This window comes from Mauremys mutica, chromosome 13 (genome assembly GCF_020497125.1).
Source record: "Mauremys mutica isolate MM-2020 ecotype Southern chromosome 13, ASM2049712v1, whole genome shotgun sequence".
NCBI lineage: Eukaryota > Metazoa > Chordata > Testudines > Geoemydidae > Mauremys > Mauremys mutica.
Window position 1 is genome coordinate 32,574,563 of NC_059084.1, and position 19,819 is coordinate 32,594,381.

Sequence of the window (19,819 nt, forward strand, 5' to 3'; positions counted from 1 at the left end):
GAACATACAGGGGCATTTTCTGGAACCAGGGAAGGTGTCATGGTCACAGATCTTCCAGTTCCCATATCCTTGGAAGGTACACACATGTATGCTCCCAAATGAATCTGTGGCACTCCCATACCTGTGGCCTGGGAAGCACCATGGTCTCTGTAGACTCTCCATTCCTATGGCGTAGGGAGGGCTAAGGTGAAGGTCCTGTGGACTCCACATATTCACAGTATCAGAAGGAATGTGATCCCACACCTGCAGACCCACTGCATAAAAGGATTCTGGTCTGCAGGCCTTGCATATCTGTGGCATGGCAAAGTCTGTGGCCCCATTCCTGTGTCCACTAGATTCCTATGGCATGGGTAGTGCCATGCTTTTAGTCCTGTGTTGTCGTGGCCTGGGAGACACAACAGGTACTATAGCATGAGTCAAGATTTAAATGACATAGCAGGAAAGGGGTTAAAGTTTAAATGGCTATTTTGTTTATGAATTAATGTAGGTAGTTTTGAGCCAAAATATCTACCATTAATTTTTCCATCTATTCCAGGAGCAGTAAGATACACACAGTAAAGTTTATTTTGGTACTTGGTATACTTCACTCCCATTAAAAATAAATTAATCAGCAAATTCCTACACAGCTAAGCCTTCTTTTATGTAAATACAACACAGCTGTAATGAATTACAAGGTGTTATTATCTCACACATACTGCATAATACTTCACACATAAGAGGTTTCTCTCCTTAGCTCAGCTTGCAACAAAAGCATCTTAAATAAACTGAGAGAAAGTTGTTTGGTTTGTAATGTTTTTACAGAAGTGGGATATACCTCACACATATAAGGTTTCTCTACATGACTCATTTTATAACAACTTAAACTGAGGAAGTTTGCTTTTGAAAAAACTAACAAAATTACTTTATATATGTGTGTGTGTGTGTGCGCGCGCACGCACACACATACACACACAAAGAAAAACTCACTAGTAGTTGCTCCCTAAACAAAGGCTAAGAAGCACTCGCCTGAGTTTTGGAGATCATGCTCTGGATCCCATTTGTCGCTGACAGGAAAGGTGATGTCTAACACCGATGCAAATTGCCTAGAGAAGATGGCACTAGGAGCCGGAACATCCACAGTCCTGGGCAGCTACAGAAGACATCAGACTTACACCGGAAATAAGAACATTTGTGGTGTGTTAGTGTGATCACACAGTAAAGATGACTCGTCTATACATTTGGTGACTTGGTTTATTAGGACTATATTCTGACACGACAGGGCACTGTTCTTTTCATTCTCAGCAAAGGCATTACAAAGTACACAAAACAAGTACAGTTCTATTACTTGGTCACATGGTTTCCTATGAAGATTTTGGACAGAGAAATAAAACCAGTTTCAGTCACTGAACTAGAAACCCCACGTTGACCTTTAGTTTGTGCAATAAAGCCTGACTTTCTGTTGATTTATTTGGTGCAGGTTTTCATTGAATAATTCTGTTGGGGTAACTGTTGCCTGCTTAACTATTTAAAATGTTAACTAGAAAAGGTCTTGAACCTCTTCTTTGTGGGTAGAACATAGTTTTATCCCATAGAGAACATGAACAGACCATTGCGATGTTACTCTACTGCAGCAATCACTAGAGCACAGCTCTAGAAAGAATATGAGCATATCAGGAAGATAGAGCTACTCTGAAACAATAAGGACTCTAAAGTGGCTTTTAGCCATAGTCCCACCATGGCCCTGTCCCCTCCCTCTTGCACCTACCTCTCCTTGTGCACCTGTGCAAGGGGCCAGTCACAGTCTGACCCTAAACTGGGCTTTAATCGAAAATCATTTCAGGATCTTCTCAGCCAATTCCCAAGCATTTTAATGCAAAAATAGACTATGTCCCCCAAAGCCAGGACAGAGGTATATCAACATTGAGAACATGCAGAACTCAGCCTTGTGTTTAACAACTTTTCATGGAGCAGAAAGAGTAATGTCATTGTATTTGTGTGAAGTTGCTCCCCTCTTGCCAGATAAAGAGCAGAGAACCCTGTTCTTGAGGTACCTATCACTTTTGGTAAGATATTTGGTTTTCAAACGATGGATGCTGTCTCTCAGAATCTATCTACAGGGTCAACTTTATACTTCTGCAACAGCCAGGTATTTCTCAAATGAACTAGCAGATTTATCCTAGATAAAATATTCAAAAGAGTACTGCTGTCAGGTTTACCAACATGTAAATCAATACAAAAAGGCTATTTATTTAAATAGATTCTTTCAACAGCAAATATTTATTCCTTCCCTTCTTGGGTACCCCACAGAATGAAAATTTAACACATTGTTCATTGACTGATGAAGGTCTCAGAGTCCTTCATCATTATACGCTGGGGAAGTTGGCTTCAGGATGCTTTGGGCATTACTCTCCACAAGAGGGCGCCAAGTCACTTCACCAGTCAGTAGCAGGTCCTCTCCATTTATAGCATCCAGGTACTGCATCTGAAATTCACAAGGAAATAATGTATTTCTGACTTGAACTCATTGGAAGAGATAAAGATGGTCTGAAGGTTTCCTCCGACAATTCCAAACTCCCCAAGAGTTCAGGTAAGCAGCATGTTTTGAAGAAAGGAAGTAGAAGTGTGGGATTGTTTTGAATCTTTTAGCACTGAGTGGAAGAGGACTAGAAGGAAGGGGTAAATGGCTGAAAGTCCTTCACAAAGGGGCTAGAAGACAGGGAGCTATAGAAGGTTTGAGTCTAACAAAAGATCTTCTAATGCCTGAAATAAAATGGTCTCTGAAAATCCTGACAGTGGGGCAAAGAAGAGGGCGGTGTGCTGAGGAAGCTTTGGCCTGCAACCAGTATATTGGACCAGTTCCTCAAGCTTGAAAAATGGAGTGGAGAGGTATTCAATCCACAGCTGGCTGACACTGTCCCAGTGACTGATATGAATAAGTGACACTGTTCATTTATACCTATACAAAAAGACCTCTATCCCAAGTACTAAGTGCCTCTACCACCAACCTTAAATGACTGTTGTTATTATTGGTATCATAGTAGTGCCTGAAGATCTGTACACACACAGCAGGAGACAGCTCCTATCCCAAAAGGTTTATACGAAAACAGAAGACAAGCTATGGGTGGGAGGAAAGAAGTATTACCCCCGCTTCGCAGATGATGAACTGGGGCCCTTTGGTCTTTAGTCATCACCTGGAGTTGATAACCACTGGTATTATCTGCTGATCATTTCCCCCTGGTGATAGACAGACATCATGTGTACATGTAGATTCTGACATTACGAAAGGATTAGCAACTTTTGGTGCAGTAGACCATGAGGCTTACTCCAGTTCCCTGCATGCAATGGAAGAGGTAGCCAGAGCTATGCTTTAGTAATTAATTTTCTTCCTAATTTACTACTCCATACTTGGTCTCTAAGGCAGAAAAGCAGCATTTCACGATCAATGGTATTAAATGGTGCAGAGCTCCTGCGGCATCAGAATGAATGCATGGCCCCTGTCTCTGAAGAGGAGAAGGTCATCCACAAGCATGACCAGTATATTCCACACTCTATACTGAAAGCTGATTGGAGGCCGTTTCCAAGCTTTTCAATTATTTTGCTTACAAATGGGAGGTCGGACACTGGGAAGTTGTTGCAAGATTGTTTGCCCTGAGTGAAGCGTTTCTTAAGCACCAACTGGGCTATTGTGTACTTTAGGGTGGCTGTTAGATTCCCTTTCACTTTGATCCCATTGCATGCACCTTTTGTGACCTTCAAATTATTGATGATTCTGACCTCTTCACTATCCTATCCTTCCTTATACCATCTCTGTTTTCCTTCCACTCTGTCCACTTCATGGTGTCTATGTCTACCATTTCACTAGATGCCTTCTCTCTCATGCCCCTTCTGTCCCATAGCCCCACAAACTTGGTGCTTCCCTCATGCTCCACTGAGCACATCTAGAGAAAGTCCTGCTCCTCTGTAGAAGGAGTGCTGCTTCATTTCAGGTTTAACCTTTCTTCTCATAGCTTATTCGATTCTCCCTAAATACATCTCCCTCGTTCTTTGCTCATATACACTCTAAAGCAGAACCTGAACATTTATCTCAGCATTGTTACGGCAGAATAACTGTCCAAATGCATGGCATGTATGACAAACAGATTTGCTGATCTGTTGATACAGAGCGCATGAGGGCAATGCCAAGATTCGTGTGACCGCACAAATGCATGAAATGGGCTGTGTATTGTTTTTCTTAACCTTTTTGAGGTGGATGTGAATGCCTTATGGAGTGTTGCAGGGTATTACTCGTATTGTTATAGACCATGTGAAGGGTCAAGAAATGCAGGTTAGTTTGTCCTCAACTTCCTATTTCCATGCCTTTAAGGTTTGGGTGGTGCACGAGAAGGCCAGGTCTAGATACAACCTTAACTGTCGCTAAATAAAGGTATTGTTTCTGTTAGTTCTCTAGTTTTTATACAAAGGTGACATACCTCAATGGGTCATAGGGATCAATGAAGGAGGGAAACAGAGGAGACGCAAACAGGGGGAGTTTGCCTATGGTGCAGCATGGTTTGGAAGAGTCATTTGAGGGAAGGGATGAGAAGGAGACACCACTGACCGGAAGGCATGGGATGCATTGTCCAAGGGATGAGGGTTCCACGACCACCACTCCCAAGAGGAGTAAATGGGTGGTGGTGGTTGGGGACTCCCTCCTAACGGGGACGGAGTCATCCATCTGCCATCCTGACCGGGAAACTCGAGAAGTGTGCTGCTTCCCTGGAGCTGGAATTCAGGATGTGACAGACTATCTGCTAAGACTGATCAAGCCCTCGGACTGCTACCCTTTCCTTCTTTTCCATGTGGGCACCAATGATACTGCCAAGAATGACCTTGAGCGGGTCACTGCAGACTATGTGGCTCTGGGAAGAAGGATAAAGGAGTTTAATGTGCAAGTCGTGTTCTCTTCCATCCTCCCTGTTGAAGGAAAAGGCCGAGGTAGGGACCATCGAACTGTGGAGGTAAATGTATGGTTGAGCAGGTTGTACTGGAGAGAGGGCTTTGGATTCTTCAACCATAGGATGTTGTTTCCAGAAGAAGGATTGCTAGGAAGGGCTGGGATCCACCTAAGGAAGAGAGGGAAGAGCATCTCTTCACAGGCAGGCTTGCTAACCTAGTGAAGAGGGCTTTAGGATGGAGACCTAAGCCCTGAGGTAAGGGTGGAAGAGGGATACAGGGAGGAAACACAAGGAGGAGAGTGAAACAGAGAAGGCTTACTGATTCATACTGAGAAAGTAGGGCAATCAGCTACTTATCTTAGGTGCTTGTACACGAACACAAGAAGTCTTGGAAACAAGCAGGAAGAATTGGAAGTCCTGGAACAGTCAAGGAACTATGATGTGATTGGAATAACAGAGACTTGGTGGGGTAACTCACACGATGAGCACTGTCATGGATGGGTATAAACTATTCAGGAAGGACAGGTGGGGGAGAAAAGGTGGAAGAGTTGCACTGTATGTAAGAGAGCAGTATGACTACTCAAAGCTCCAGTATGAAACTGGAGAAAAGCCTGTTGAGAGTCTTTGGGTTAAGTTTACAGGCGAGAGCAACAAGGATATCATGATGGGCGTCTGCTATAGACCATCAGACCAGGAGGATGAGGTAGACAAGGCTTTTTTTGGACAACTAACAGAAGTTTCCAGATCACAGGCCCTGGTTCTCATGGAAGACTTCAATCAACCTGACATCCACTGGGAGAGAAATACAGCAGTGCACAGACAATCCAGGAAGTTTTTGGAGAGTGTTGGGGACTACTTCCTGGTGCAAGTGCTGGAGGAACCAACTAGGGGCTGTGTTCCTCTTGACCTGCTGCTCACAAACAGGGAAGAATTGGTAGGGGAAGTAGAAGTGGGTGGCAACCTGGGCAGCAGTGACCATGAGATGGTTGAGTTCAGGATCCTGACAAAAAGAAGAAAGGGGAGCAGCACAATACAGACCCTGGACTTCAGAAAAGCAGATTTTGACTCCCTCAGGGAACTGATGGGGAGGATCCCCTGGGAGGTTAATATGAGGGGGAAAGCAGTCCAGGAGAGCTGGCTGTATTTTAAAGAAGCCTGATTGAGGGTGCAGCAACAAACCATCCCGATGTGTAGAGAGAATAACAAATATGGCAGGCGACCAGCTTGGCTTAACTGAGAAATCTTCGATGAGTTTAAACACAAAAAGGAAGCTTACAAGAAGTGGAAACTTGGATAGATGATTAGGGAGGAGTATAAAAATATTGCTCGAGCATGCAGGGGTGTAATCAGGAAGGCCAAAGCACAATTGGAGTTGCCGCTAGCAAGGAATGTGAAGGGCAACAAGAAGGGTTTCTACAGGTATTTTAGCAACAAGAAGGTCAAGGAAAGTGTGGGACGCTTATTGAATGGTGGTGGCAACCTAGCGACAGATGACGTGGAAAAAGCTGAAGTACTCAAAGTTTTTTTTGCCTCAGTCTTCACAGACAAGGTCAGCTCCCAGACTGCTGCACTGGGCACCACAGTATGGGGAGGAGGTGAGCAGCCCTCATTGGAGAAAGAACAGGTTAAGGACTATTTAGAAAAGCTGGACATGCACAAGTCCATAGGGCCGGATGCAATGCATCTGAGGATGCTGAGGGAGTTGGATGATATGATTGCAGAGCCATTGGCCATTATCTCTGAAAACTCGTGGTGATCGGAGGAGGTCCCGGCTAATTGGAAAAAGGCAAATATAGTGCCCATCTTTAAAAAAAAGGAAGGAGGAGAATCTGGGGAACTACAGACAGGTCAGTCTCACCTCAGTCCCTGGAAAAATCATGGAGCAGGTCCTCAAGGAATCCATTTTGAAGCCCTTGGAGGAGAGGAAGGTGATCAGGAACAGTCAACATGGATTCACCAAGGGCAAGTCATGCCTGACCAACCTGATTGCCTTTTATGATGAGATAACTAGCTCTGTGGATACGGGGAAAGCGAAGGATGTGATATACCGTGACTTTAGCAAAGCTTTTGATACGGCCTCCCACAGTATTCTTGCCAGAAAGTTAAAGAAGTATGGACTGGATGAATGGACTATAAAAGTGGACAGAAAGCTGATTAGATCATTGGGCTCAACGGGTAGGGATCAACGGCTCGACATCTAGTTGGCAGTCGTTATCAAGCAGAATGCCCCAGGGGTCGGTCCTGGAACCAGTTTTGTTCAACATCTTCATTAATGATCTGGATGATGGGATGGATTGCACCCTCAGCAAGTTTGTGGATTACGCTAAAATGGGAGGAGAGGTAGATATGCTAAAGGGTAGGGATAGGGTCCAGAGTGACCAAGACAAATTGGAGGACTGGGCCAAAAGAAATCTGATGAGGTTCAACAAGGACAAGTGCAGAGTCCTGCAGTTAGGAAGGAAGAATCCCATGCACTGCTACAGGCTGGGGACCAACTGGCTAAGCGGCAGTTCTGCAGAAAAGGACCTGGGGATTACAGTGGACGAGAAGCTGTATCTGAGTCAACAGTGTGCCCTTGTTGCCAAGAAGGCTAACGGCATATTGGGCTGCATTAGTAGGAGCACTGCCAGTAGATCGAGGGAAGTGATTATTCCCCTATATTCAGCACTGGTGAGGTCACATCTGGAATATTGCATCCAGTTTTGCCCTCCCCCCCCGAAAGGATGTGGACTAATTGGAGATAATCCAGTGGAGGGAAATGAAAATGATTAGGGGGCTGCGGCACGTGACTTATGAGGAGAGGCTGAGGGAACTGGGGTTATTTAGTCTGCAGAAGAGAAGAGTGAGGGGGGATTTGATAGCAGCCTTCAACTACCTGAAGGGCAGTTCCAAAGAGGATGGAGCTCGGCTGTTCTCAGTGGTGGCAGATGACGGAACAAGGAGCAATGGTCTCAAGTTGCAGTGGGGGAGGTCTAGGTTGGATATTAGGAAAAACTATTTCACTCGGAGGGTGGTGAAGCACTGGAATGGATTACCTAGGGAGGTGGTGGAATCTCCATCCTTAGAGGTTTTTAAGGCCCGGCTTGACAAAGCCCTGTCTGGGATGATTTAGTTGGGGTTGGTCCTGCTTTGAGCAGGGGGTTGGACTAGATGACCTCCTGAGGTCTCTTCCAACCCTAATTTTCTCTGATTCTATGAAAGTGGACCTTCCTGGAAATGAGAGGGAGAAACTGCAACGCTTACTCTGCTCCTGGTGGTCTCAACACTCCTGAAAAGAGTGAGAAGCTGTGGTGGGTCTCAGAAGGCTCTTTGTGTCAATAGCATTTTATGCCTATTTAAAACTGAAAGTAGCTATGGCAAGAACCTGCCATAATAGTGGAAGGGAATCTCTGTAAAAAGTCTATATGGTCACTCACTTCTGAAAAGATGCTGGCACGTTTCATGGACTTCTGCAGATTAGGGGCAACAGGAGCAGCTACAGCAGCAGTTCTGCCTGCTGTGCTTTCTGTCCTTATGGTTCTCCACCCTGCCAGTGTGAAACATATGTATCGGCAAATCACGTGTGGTGAATTGGTGAAATGTGGAAACCTCTATTTCAGTGTGCCATACTATCATTTACAGATTTTCATGTCTTTTTAAGTACAAATAATGTTTTTAAAGCTGTTTTCTCATTTGCGCAGCTGTATGTGTAGTAAAGCCCAGAGGGTTTCAGATTTCTTGTAAAATGGGTCCAAAAAAGTGCGACAATCTAGTGAGAAATATGAAAAGATATTATTTTGGATCTCTTACTATTCTTTCAGTCTCAATCCATTTTTATCAAACCACCATGAACAACTGAAATATCAGCCTAAATTCACATCCTTAATTCCATTATTTTGCCACTTTTATAGGTGTTTTAGAAACTAAAGGTTTAAAGTTCCTGCTAAACTGAAAACCTCTACCTCAACCTTAAATCTGAAGCTGTGACCAGCTCCAGCATAAGAAAGCAAATCTTCCAGGGAGAGACCCAAGGCATCAAGCTCCAGTAGAGGGAAGGGACTAAGACATTGTCACTTGGGAGGGAAACTGGAACAGGATTTTACGAAACTCTTGGACAATCTCATTTCTGTAATCAGCCCTGTGCAGTGCTGTTTGGGAAGCAAGCAATACAGAGTTTACTTTCCTAGGAACGGTAAGAGAGGCTATGCTCTGAGCTACTGCCCACCTGCTTGCGCACATACTCCACTAGCAGTTCCAGCTGCCTGGGGTCCTCACAGTGCTTGTTGAAAAAGTTTCTCCAAAGTGCTGCTGCCAGTACGCGGTCATCAGACAAAATCCCCTAAAAGAAGGAGTGAGAGAAGGATTGGACACTGTACACGGGGCGAATGTAAACACCAAGCGGAAAACTTGGGTGAAATTTAACTACCTGTCGTCTGACTGGATCTTCTCAGTTTATTACACACCTTTTACAGCCCCACACTCTTGGAGTTGCAGTCCCTTTTTTGTATCTGTCTATATTCCACATGTTGAGACCAACACAGCTACAACAACACTGCAATATACACCATACATCTGCCTCTCCCTGGGGCATGTGTAGCTGCTTAACACAACAGTCCAAAAGAAATGGCCGGATGAGTGGATTCTGGAGAAAACACAGCAAATTCTGTGTACAGGCTGGTACATCAGTTTTCTCTGTTTTGGGATCACTATTGCAAAACCTTACACTTTATGAGACTAGAGAGCATTGCTGCACAGCATGGGGGGACTGCGATGATGCTGGGCAAGGACAGGAGCTAAAGGGCATACGACATAACTGTTGCTGAGGCGGCCAATAAGGCGCTGCTCTTCACCTCAGCCTGTGATGCAAGAGCACAGGGTAATCTCATGATATTTAGGCCTATCTGGATTTTTTTGGTTAATTTTCACTGGATTCAGATCTGTAGCACTTCTTTGTCTGTGTTCTTCATAACCTCTGCTGTCTGTCTAGATCAGGGTTCTCAAACTGGGGGTCGGGACCCCTCAGGGGGTCGCGAGCTGTCAACCTCCACCCCAAACCCCGCTGTGCCTCCAGCATTTATAATGATGTCAAATATATTAAAAAGTGTTTTTAATTTATAAGGGGGGGTCGCATTCAGAGGCTTGCTATGTTAAAGAGGTCATCAGTAAAAAAAAGTTTGAGAGCCACTTGTCTAGATTATATGGTGAACATCCCTGCAACATCTGAATGCCTGTCCTCTGCTGGGTGCTGCTATCAGCCAAGCATTAGGTAAAAATTAGCTTAACATTTAAAGGCAAATATTGATCTTTATTTAACAAGACGTTTGTGGGGGTTTTAAAATATAACGGTGGGTTTAAAAAAGAGAGAGAGAGACACACACACATTTACATCCCCTGGCTACACTTAAAAATCAATAAAAGGAAAGATCTTGATGCATCTGCTGTCCAATACCTTGCGGAACTCACTGTTTATAAGGCAAACAGCTAAATAAAAAACTAAAGTACATGATTATGAATGAGTACAGCACCTGCAGTGACATCAGCTCAGGCAAAAGAAATAACAGCTACACCTTGCCCTTAATGTAGTGCCTTCCATCAGAGAGTCACACAGCCCTTACACACATCGGGGCATTTTTACCCTTCTGGGTCATTAGACAGGCTTGATAAATACCATATCCACTGTACAACTGGATCAGCTAAGGCACTGAGGAGGGAAGTGACTTGCCCAAGGTTAGAAAATAAGTCTGTGGCAGAGCCAAGAAGAGAATCTAGATGTCCTGCCACTCAGGCTATGGCTACACTAGAGAGCTTACAGAGGTGTAGCTGCACTGATGCAATTGCACTGCTGCAAGTTCTCTGTGTAGCTGCTCTAAGCTGTCAACTTAATTAATCCACCCCCGACGAGCAGCGGTAGCTATGTCAGTGGGAGAAGCTCTTGTGCTGACAGTGCTGTCCACACCAGCGCTTAGGTCAGTGTAACTTATGTCGGTCGGGGGTGGCTTATTCACACCCCTGAGCGACATAAAAGACGGTTACTCACCGTAGTAACTGTTGTTCTTCGAGATGTGTTGCTCCTATCCATTCCAGTTAGGTGTGCGCGCCGCGCGTGCACGGCATCTCGGAACTTTTTTACCCTAGCAACTCCGGCGGGCCGGCTGGCGCCCCCTGGAGTGGCGCCGCTATGGCACCTGTTATATACCCCAGCCGGCCCGTCCGCTCCTCAATTCCTTCTTGCTGGCTACTCCGACAGTGGGGAAGGAGGGCGGGTCTGGAATGGATAGGAGCAACACATCTCGAAGAACAACAGTTACTACGGTGAGTAACCGTCTTTTCTTCTTCGAGTGATTGCTCCTATGCATTCCAGTTAGGTGATTCCCAAGCCTTACCTAGGCGGTGGGGTCGGAGTGAGACGTCGCGGAGTGTAACACTGCGGAGCCGAAGGCTGCATCGTCTCGTGATTGCTGCACCAACGCGTAGTGGGAGGCGAAGGTGTGGACAGAAGACCAGGTGGCCGCTCTACAGATGTCCTGGATGGGAACATGGGCCAGGAAAGTGGCAGACGAGGCGTGCGCTCTCGTTGAGTGTGCAGTGAGGCGGCATGGTGGCACGCGAGCAAGCTTGTAGCATGTCCGAATACATGCCGTTACCCAGGAGGAAATCCGCTGCGAGGAGACCGGCTCACCCTTCATGCGGTCGGCGACTGCCACAAACAGCTGGGTCGAACGCCGGAAGGGCTTCGTCCGCTCAATGTAGAAAGCGAGCACCCTGCGGACATCGAGGGTATGTAGCTGTTGTTCCCGAGGCGAGGCATGCGGCTTCGGGAAGAATACCGGGAGGAAGATCTCCTGGTTGAGGTGGAAGGCCGACACCACCTTCGGGAGGAAGGCCGGATGTGGTCGAAGCTGCACCTTGTCCCCGTGGAAGACGGTGTATGGCGGACTCACCGTTAGAGCGCAGAGCTCAGAGACTCGCCTCGCTGATGTAATGGCGACGAGGAAGGCCGTCTTCCAGGAGAGGTAGAGCAGGGAGCACGTGGCCAAGGGCTCGAAGGGGGGACCCATCAGCTTGGCCAGCTCGAGGTTCAAATCCCAGGTCGGGGCAGGACGCCGCACTGGCGGGTACAAGCGGTCCAGGCCTTTAAGGAAGCGGGAAACCATCTGGTTGGAGAAGATGGACCGACCTTCCACGGATGGACGAAAGGCGGACACTGCTGCCAGGTGAACTCTTAAGGAGGAGACCGCAAGACCTTGCTCCTTAAGGTACCAGAGGTAGTCCAGGATGGTAGGGACCGGGACTACGAAGGGATTGAGGCCTCGTTGGTCACACCAGAGCGCGAACCGCTTCCATTTCGCCAGATAGGTGGAGCGAGTGGAAGGCTTTCTGCTCTCTAGCAGGACTTGCTGTACTGCCGCCGAACAGTCCCTCTCTGCGTGGGTCAACCACTCAGGTACCAAGCTGTAAGATGGAGGGACTGCAGGCTCGGATGGCGGAGTCTGCCGAAGTCCTGAGTGATGAGGTCCGGCCACAACGGAAGGGGGATGGGATCCCGAACGGAGAGCTCGAGCAGCAGGGAGTACCAATGTTGCCTTGGCCAGGCCGGAGCTACGAGAATGACGGTGGCTCTGTCCCTCCGAAGCTTCTGCAACACTCGGTGGACGAGCGGGAACGGAGGGAAGGCATAGAGAAGGTGATCCCTCCAGGAATACAGGAAGGCGTCCGACAGGGAGCCCGGCGCGTGACCCCGGAACGAGCAGAACAGGTGGCACTTCCTGTTCGCCTTGGAGGCGAATAGGTCTATCCGGGGAAACCCCCACCTGCGGAAGATTGTGTGTACGATGTCGGGACGGAGAGACCACTCGTGGGAGAAGAACGACCTGCTGAGATGGTCGGCCAGCGTGTTCTGTACTCCCGGAAGAAAGGACGCTTCTAGGTGAATCGAGTGGGTCACGCAGAAGTCCCACAGGAGCATCGCCTCCTTGCAGAGGAGGGAGGAGCGGGCTCCGCCCTGTTTGTTCACGTAGAACATTGCTGATGTATTGTCCGTGAACACTGTCACACAGCGGCCTTGCAGGTGGGTGCGGAAGGTGTGACAGGCCAAACGGATCGCTCGCAGCTCGCGGACGTTGATGTGCAGAGCGAGCTCCTGGGGCGACCACCGGCCCTGGGTGTGAAGGTCGCCGAGGTGAGCTCCCCAACCGAGGGCTGAGGCATCCGTGGTCAGAGTGGCGGACGGGCGAGGCGGATGGAACGGGACTCCCGCACAGACAACCTCCAGGTCCAGCCACCAGTTGAGAGACTCGAGGGTCGGCCTGGAGACTGTGACCACCATATCGATGGGATCTCGATGCGGCCGGTACACCGACGCGAGCCAAGACTGGAATGGGCGGAGGTGGAGCCGCGCGTACGCGGTGACGTACGTGCATGATGCCATGTGGCCCAGGAGGCGGAGGCAGGAGCGCACCGTCGTGGTTGGGAAAGAGATGAGGTCCCGGATGAGGGAGACCATCGTCTGGTGGCGAGAGTGCGGCAGGCAGGCCCGGGCCAACGAGGAGTCGAGGACCGCTCCAATGAACTCCACCCGCTGCGACGGGATCAAGGTGGACTTCTCGGTGTTGATGAGAAGACCGAGTCGCCGGAAGAGGGACAGTATGTCTGTCAACTGGCCCATTACCAGCTGTCGAGACTGTCCGCGAACCAGCCAGTCGTCGAGATACGGGTAGACATGTATCCGACGACGGCAGAGGGCTGCGGCAACCACTGCCATGCATTTGGTAAACACCCTTGGTGCGGTGGAGAGCCCGAACGGTAACACGGCGAACTGGTAGTGGGCATCGTTGACCACAAACCGGAGGTAACGTCGATGAGGAGGATAGATCGCGACATGGAAGTAGGCGTCCTTCATGTCGAGGGCGGCAAACCAGTCTCCCGGATCCAGAGAGGGAATGATGGTCCCCAGGGTGACCATGCGAAACTTGGGCTTGAGCAGGTATTTGTTCAGCTCGCGAAGGTCCAAGATAGGACGTAGCCCTCCTTTCGCTTTGGGGATGAGAAAATAACGGGAATAGAATCCCCTGCCCCGCCTGTCTTGAGGCACTGCCTCTATGGCACCCACGCTCAACAGAATCTGGACCTCTTGTAAGAGGACGTGCTCGTGAGAGGGGTCCCTGAAGAGGGACAGGGAGGGTGGGTGGGAAGGTGGGGGCGAAACAAATTGAAGGCGGTATCCCGACTGGACTGTTTGAAGCACCCAGTTGTCCGTTGTTAATTGGGACCACGCCGAAAAGAAATGGGAAAGGCGGTTGTAAAATAAAGGGGCAGGATCCGGTAGGAAGAGTGATGGGCCATCCTCGGGCGTCCCATCAAAAGGCCTGCTTGGAGCCTTGCGGGGCCTTGGAAGGGGCCTGGCCCTGGTTACGCCTGTTGCCGGATGGACGACGGCGATTTTGCCCCGGCCGCCTGCTGTTGTACGGGCGGTACCGCTGTTGAGGGAAAGACCGGGAGGGTTGTTGCCGGAAGGACCTGCGCTGTGGAGCCGGCGTGTGCATCCCTAGGGTGCGGATGGCAACGCGACCGTCCTTCAGGGTCTGGATCCGGGAATCAGTCTTTTCGGAAAAGAGACCCTGAGTGTCAAAAGGCAGGTCCTGTAATGTATATTGCACCTCTGGCGGCAGGGCGGAGGACTGCAGCCAGAAGATGCACCGCATCGTCACGCCGGAGGCCAGGGTCCGAGCTCCCGAGTCCGCGGCGTCGAGGGCGGCCATGATGGAGGACCTGGACGATTTCTTGCCCTCGTCCAGCATCGCCGAGAACTCCTGGCGGGAGGCCGTCGGCAGGAGCTCCGTAAACTTTGCCAGGGACATCATGATGTCAAAGACGTACCTGGTGAGGAGGACCATCTGGTTGGCGATGCGCATCTGTAGGCCACCCGCCGAGTAGACCTTGCGGCCTAACAGGTCCATTCGCCGCGCGTCTTTCGACTTCGGCGCAGGGGCAGGTTGACCATGCCTCTCCCGGTCGTTGACCGACTGGACAACTAACGAGTCCGGGGTTGGGTGAGTATATAGATACTCATAGCCCATGGGGGGGACCGAATACTTGCTTTCGACCCCACGAGCCGTAGGAGGGAAGGACGCAGGCGTCTGCCAAAGTGTGGTGGCGTTTTTCTGAATTGTTCGCACAAACGGCAACGCCACTCGCACAGGAGCCTCGGACCCGACGACGTTAGTTGTAGGGTCCTCGTCCTCCTGGACCTCCGCCACCGGAAGAGCCATAGCCGTCGCCACGCGGCGAAGAAGGTCTTGGTGGGCCTTCAGATCTATAGGCGGAGGCTCCTTGGCAGAAGCTCCGGCCACCGCCTCGTCCGGTGAGGACGACGAAGACAAGCCCTGGACAGCGACCTCTGTCGAAGGACCTGCAGACTGCTCGCCGGCTGGGTCGGGCTGCATGGTCTCCTCGTGGTCAGGCTCACGTGTAGGAGAAGGGGGCGGTCGGCTAACCGTCGCCTCTGGTACCCTGCGCTCGGAAGCAGGGGGCAATGGCACCCCGAGTCTCGTACTGAGCCCACGGCACCCAGAAGCCCCACTGCTGTGCCCCCTGAGGGTGACCTTGTGGGGTAGGCGGAAGGTGGGCAGTGCCGTCCACTGCGGAGGTGACCGATGCAGAGCGCGATGGCCATGGCGGTGCCGAGGCGCTGATGGAGTGCGCCGCCGACCGAGGCAGACCGGCTCCGGACGGTGCCGAGGATCGGTGCCGGCTTTCACGGTACCGGGACGGTGACCGAGACCAACGGGAGCCGCGGTGCCGGGAGCTCGACCGGTGCCGGGAGCTCGACCGGGAGACGGACCTGCGGTGCCGGGAGTGGCTGCGCCGGGAACGGTGCCGGGACGGAGACCCTTGTTGGTGCCGACGCGACGGCGATCGGGACCTGGTGCGACGCCGGGAGTGCGACCGGTACTGCGATGACGAACGGTACCGGGACTTCGACCGACGTCGAGACGGCGACCGGTACCGCGATGGCGAGCGGTGCCGAGATCGCGATCGACGGGATGGTGATCTGCGGCGGGACCGGGAACGCGACCGGGAGCGTCGGTCGTGCTGTCTTTCCGGAGAGGGCGGCCGGAGCATCATGGCCGGCTTTCCTGTGGACACGACAGCCCGCACGGGCGGTGCCGGGGGCCGGAGGCTTGGTGCCTCTATGAGCTGTATTAGCTCGCGTGCCGAGGAGAAAGTCTCCGGCGTTGATGGCAGCCGGGGCTCAACCACGGTCGGTGCCGGGGAGCGTGGCGATGCCGGACTCGACGGGCCTTGCGGCGCCGGAGTCAATGTCCCGGTGCACGTCTTGTGCACGGCCACCGCAGGGGCCACAGGTGGCGCAATTGCCTTCGCTGAGTCCTCAGCGCGGGCTTTAGCAAGTGCCTTCGCCAGCTTGTGTTTCCTTGAAGGCGAGAGCGAGCGGTGCCGGGTCTTCGAGGCCGCTGGCTTAGGCTGTGGTGCCGCGGTGCCTGAGCGGCTAGGTGCCACCGGTGCGCTCTGCACCGATGAAGTTCGCGGTGCCGGCGTGGACGGTGCCGGGGGCTGGAGCGACGCCTCCATTAGGAGTTGTTTTAAGCGGATATCCCGCTCCTTGCGAGTTCGCGGCTTGAAGGCGGAACAGAAAGAACACTTATCTGTTCGATGTCCTTCGCCCAGGCAACGGAGGCAGGCGTCGTGCGGATCCCCTACTGGCATAGGCCGCTGGCACGATGCGCAGGGCTTAAAGCCCGGTGCCTTGGGCATGAGCCCGCACCGGGGGAGGAAAGGGAGGGGATACCCCCCTTAACCTTATCCTAAACCTAACTAATTAACTATGAAAAACTATCTACACTAATCACTAAACGAACTATATACACGAGAAAGTAGCGAGAGCTAGGGTTGTGGAGGACAGAGAGCACTCCACAGTTCCAACTGGCCGTCACGGGCGGTAAGAAGGAACTGAGGAGCGGACGGGCCGGCTGGGGTATATAACAGGCGCCATAGCGGCGCCACTCCAGGGGGCGCCAGCCGGCCCGCCGGAGTTGCTAGGGTAAAAAAGTTCCGAGATGCCGTGCACGCACGGCGCGCACACCTAACTGGAATGCATAGGAGCAATCACTCGAAGAAGAACTAATACTGACATACGTGGTAGCGTAGACAAAGCCTCAGCTGTATGCCTCAGCCAGCAGACCATGCTGTCCCTCCTAGAAGGGCTCTCATTAGTCAGGTTTCAAAGCACAAACTGATCACAACTGCTACAGTCTGGAAGAATTCTGTCCCCATTGTGCTGGGATGTATATTTTGGGCGTTTTACTCCTTCCTGTGAAGCACCTAGCTTTCAGCACCACTGGAGAAAACAGTGCACTAGATGTAGGCAGGGTCGACTCTATGCTCTTACCTCATCGTATCCAAATATAGCTGCATAGAAATTTTCTGTCATGCTTCTCATACTTTGTTTTAGAGTAAAAGAATCAATCTGAAAAATAAAACAATATACAGTAATCTGTACAGGTCCTGAGAGATGTGAGCGGTGAGAGCAGTGCAGCCCGTGGTGATGGCGGGAGAGCAGCACAGTCTGTGGGGGTCGGGGTTGGGGGAGAGCAGCATGGTCCGTGGGGTTCGGGGCAGGGGGAGGTGAGAGCAATGTGGTTCATGGGGGTGGGGGGAGATGAGAGCAGTGCAGTCTGTGAGGGGCAGGATTGGGGCGTGAGCAGTGTGGTTCATGTAGGCTGCGGGGTGGAGAGGTATATATAAGGCATTATAAGTTGGCACAGACTTTGTAGAAATGAAAACTACCAATGGTATCTTCCCTGTGTGCTCAGAGGGTAGGAGAGTCCCCAGCCTGGGATGCTTTCTCATTAGTCTCACATTCCTCCCAATTCCTGTCAACTCCTCCCTGGCCCAGGGCCGGCTCCAGGCACCAGCGCAGTAAGCTGGTGCTTGGGGCAGCCCTTGGAAGGGGGCAGCACATCCAGGTCTTCGGCGGTGGGTCCCTCAGTCCCTCTTGGAGGGAAGGACTGGCTGCTGAATTGCCACCGAAGAATGACGTGGTGCGGTAGAGCAGCCACCAAAGTGCCGCCAATCGCGGGGGTGGGGGGGTTGTATTTTTTCCCTTCTCTTTGCTGCTTGGGGCGGCAAAAAAGCTGGAGCTGGCCCTGCCCTGGCCCCAAACTGCCTGTTACTGTTGCTTCCACAGATTAACAGACATTAAAGCCATTAGCAGCAGCTAGTCTGACCTGCATAAACACAAGTCACAGAATTTCACCCAGTAATCTTATCAAAAATTAATATTGCTTTGTTTGACAAGTGCCATGCTGATTGGCATTAGTCGTGCTACCATCATTTCATTAATACTGGGTGCTTCCATGTCAGCCTGTGTATTGCCCAGGATCCATGTCAGGCCACCCAGCCTACAGTTTCCTGGGTCATTGCATTTACTCTTTTAAATTATTGCCTCAACATTATTTTTTCCCCTTATCCTCTTGGGTTTCCTTAGTATTCCAAGATTTGTTAAATATTAGCATCAATGGCTCAGAGAGCTACTTGGCCAATTTTTAAAAACTCTTGGGTGCAAGTTACCAGGTCGTTCAGTTTCTCTGATCCTCCTTTTTTGCTTTCTCTCCACCTCACAGATATGAGGACTGAATGAGGTGGCTCTGCTACTGTCTGAGACTGTGCAGTCAAACTAAAACTAACATATATGGGCTCAATTCTACAAGGTGCTTAGACCTCTGGAGTGACCCAACAAAGCACTTAAGAATCTGTTAAATTTTAAGCAGGTGTGTAGGTACCCTAAAGTCACTGGGGCTACCCACAGGCTAAATTTAATCAGATTCCTAAATACACCTCTACTCCAATATAACACTGTCCTTGGGAGCCAAAAAAGTCTTACCGCGTTATAGGTGAAACTGCATTATATCGAACTTGCTTTGATCCACCAGAGTGCATAGCCCTGCCCCCCCCGGAGCGCTGCTTTACCACGTTATATTCCAATCTGTGTTATATTGGGTCACGTTATGTCCAGGTAGAGGTGTAATTGCTAGTTTGGGCATAGCTGCTTATCAGCTTGCAGGACTGAGCCCTGTGTCAGCAGAGCTATGAGCTGCCTAACTGTGCGAGGAAGAGCTGGACTGCCAGACACTCAGAGGGATGGCTAAATCAGACTCACGCTGGGTCTTCTTTCATCTATACTTTTCTTTTTGTCAATACAAATTGCCCCAAACAATTTAGAACTAAAACATTTTCTTCACATAGCTATAGCTGCATTTTAACTGGCAAGGACTTGGGAAAGATTCTTTCCTATATTGGACCCATATGACAGATTTAAGGGACACTCTCAGAAGGAGCTCTGACGGGCCTTTTGACATTGTGTGGAGAGGGGGACCAAAAAAGCCCCATATGGTCTCTGTTTATTTGCATCCCCCCAACCTAAGTCACAAACAGCCGAGACTGCCTATGTATGGCCAGCGTTCTAGGATATTCTCCTGTATTCTGCCCATACCAGGCAGGTTCCAAATGCTCACATCTAAAAATGTCTCATTTGATTATCCTTCAAAACTGTCCAAAATAAATAAATAAAATAAATGCCCCCCTCCTCCCATGTGTGACACTGAAGATGGAAGTGAGAATTTTTTAAAAAGATGTTGGAGATCAGTATAGTGTTTAAAAAAATGTGTTTACTATGCAAAGTGCATTACTGTTTTGGGGGTTGCAATACCATGTCAAATACAGACACTACACAGCAAAGAAAAATTATGAATACACCTATAAGAAAATCTCAGAGCTCTGATGATAGCACAGACTGCTGGTGTTTCATCAAAGATGTCACCAAAGTTCCCATAATATCCCGATAGCCTTAGTGGTTGTGCCTATATAATAGTTACTCTCTCAAAACTCTAATTATTTTATGTCATGCCATC

At 50.0% G+C, this 19,819-nt stretch overlaps 1 protein-coding gene across 4 annotated transcripts in view; it reads right to left on the reverse strand.

The window, feature by feature from the left end:
- Positions 1-1,212: 1,212 nt before the first annotated feature.
- Positions 1,213-19,819, reverse strand: part of LOC123348237 (ubiquinol-cytochrome-c reductase complex assembly factor 1) — a 97,803-nt gene continuing 79,196 nt past the window's right edge. For 3 of the 4 annotated variants that reach the window (XM_044985723.1, XM_044985722.1, XM_044985725.1), the window contains 3 exons: positions 17,299-17,376; positions 9,118-9,231; positions 1,213-2,461 (listed from right to left, as the gene is read on the reverse strand). In XM_044985723.1, coding sequence (XP_044841658.1) covers positions 2,327-2,461; positions 9,118-9,231; positions 17,299-17,376 — 327 coding nt within the window. In that variant the 3' untranslated portion in view covers positions 1,213-2,326. The remainder of the gene's footprint in view (positions 2,462-9,117; positions 9,232-17,298; positions 17,377-19,819) is intronic. The other variant, XM_044985724.1, reaches the window with a different exon arrangement.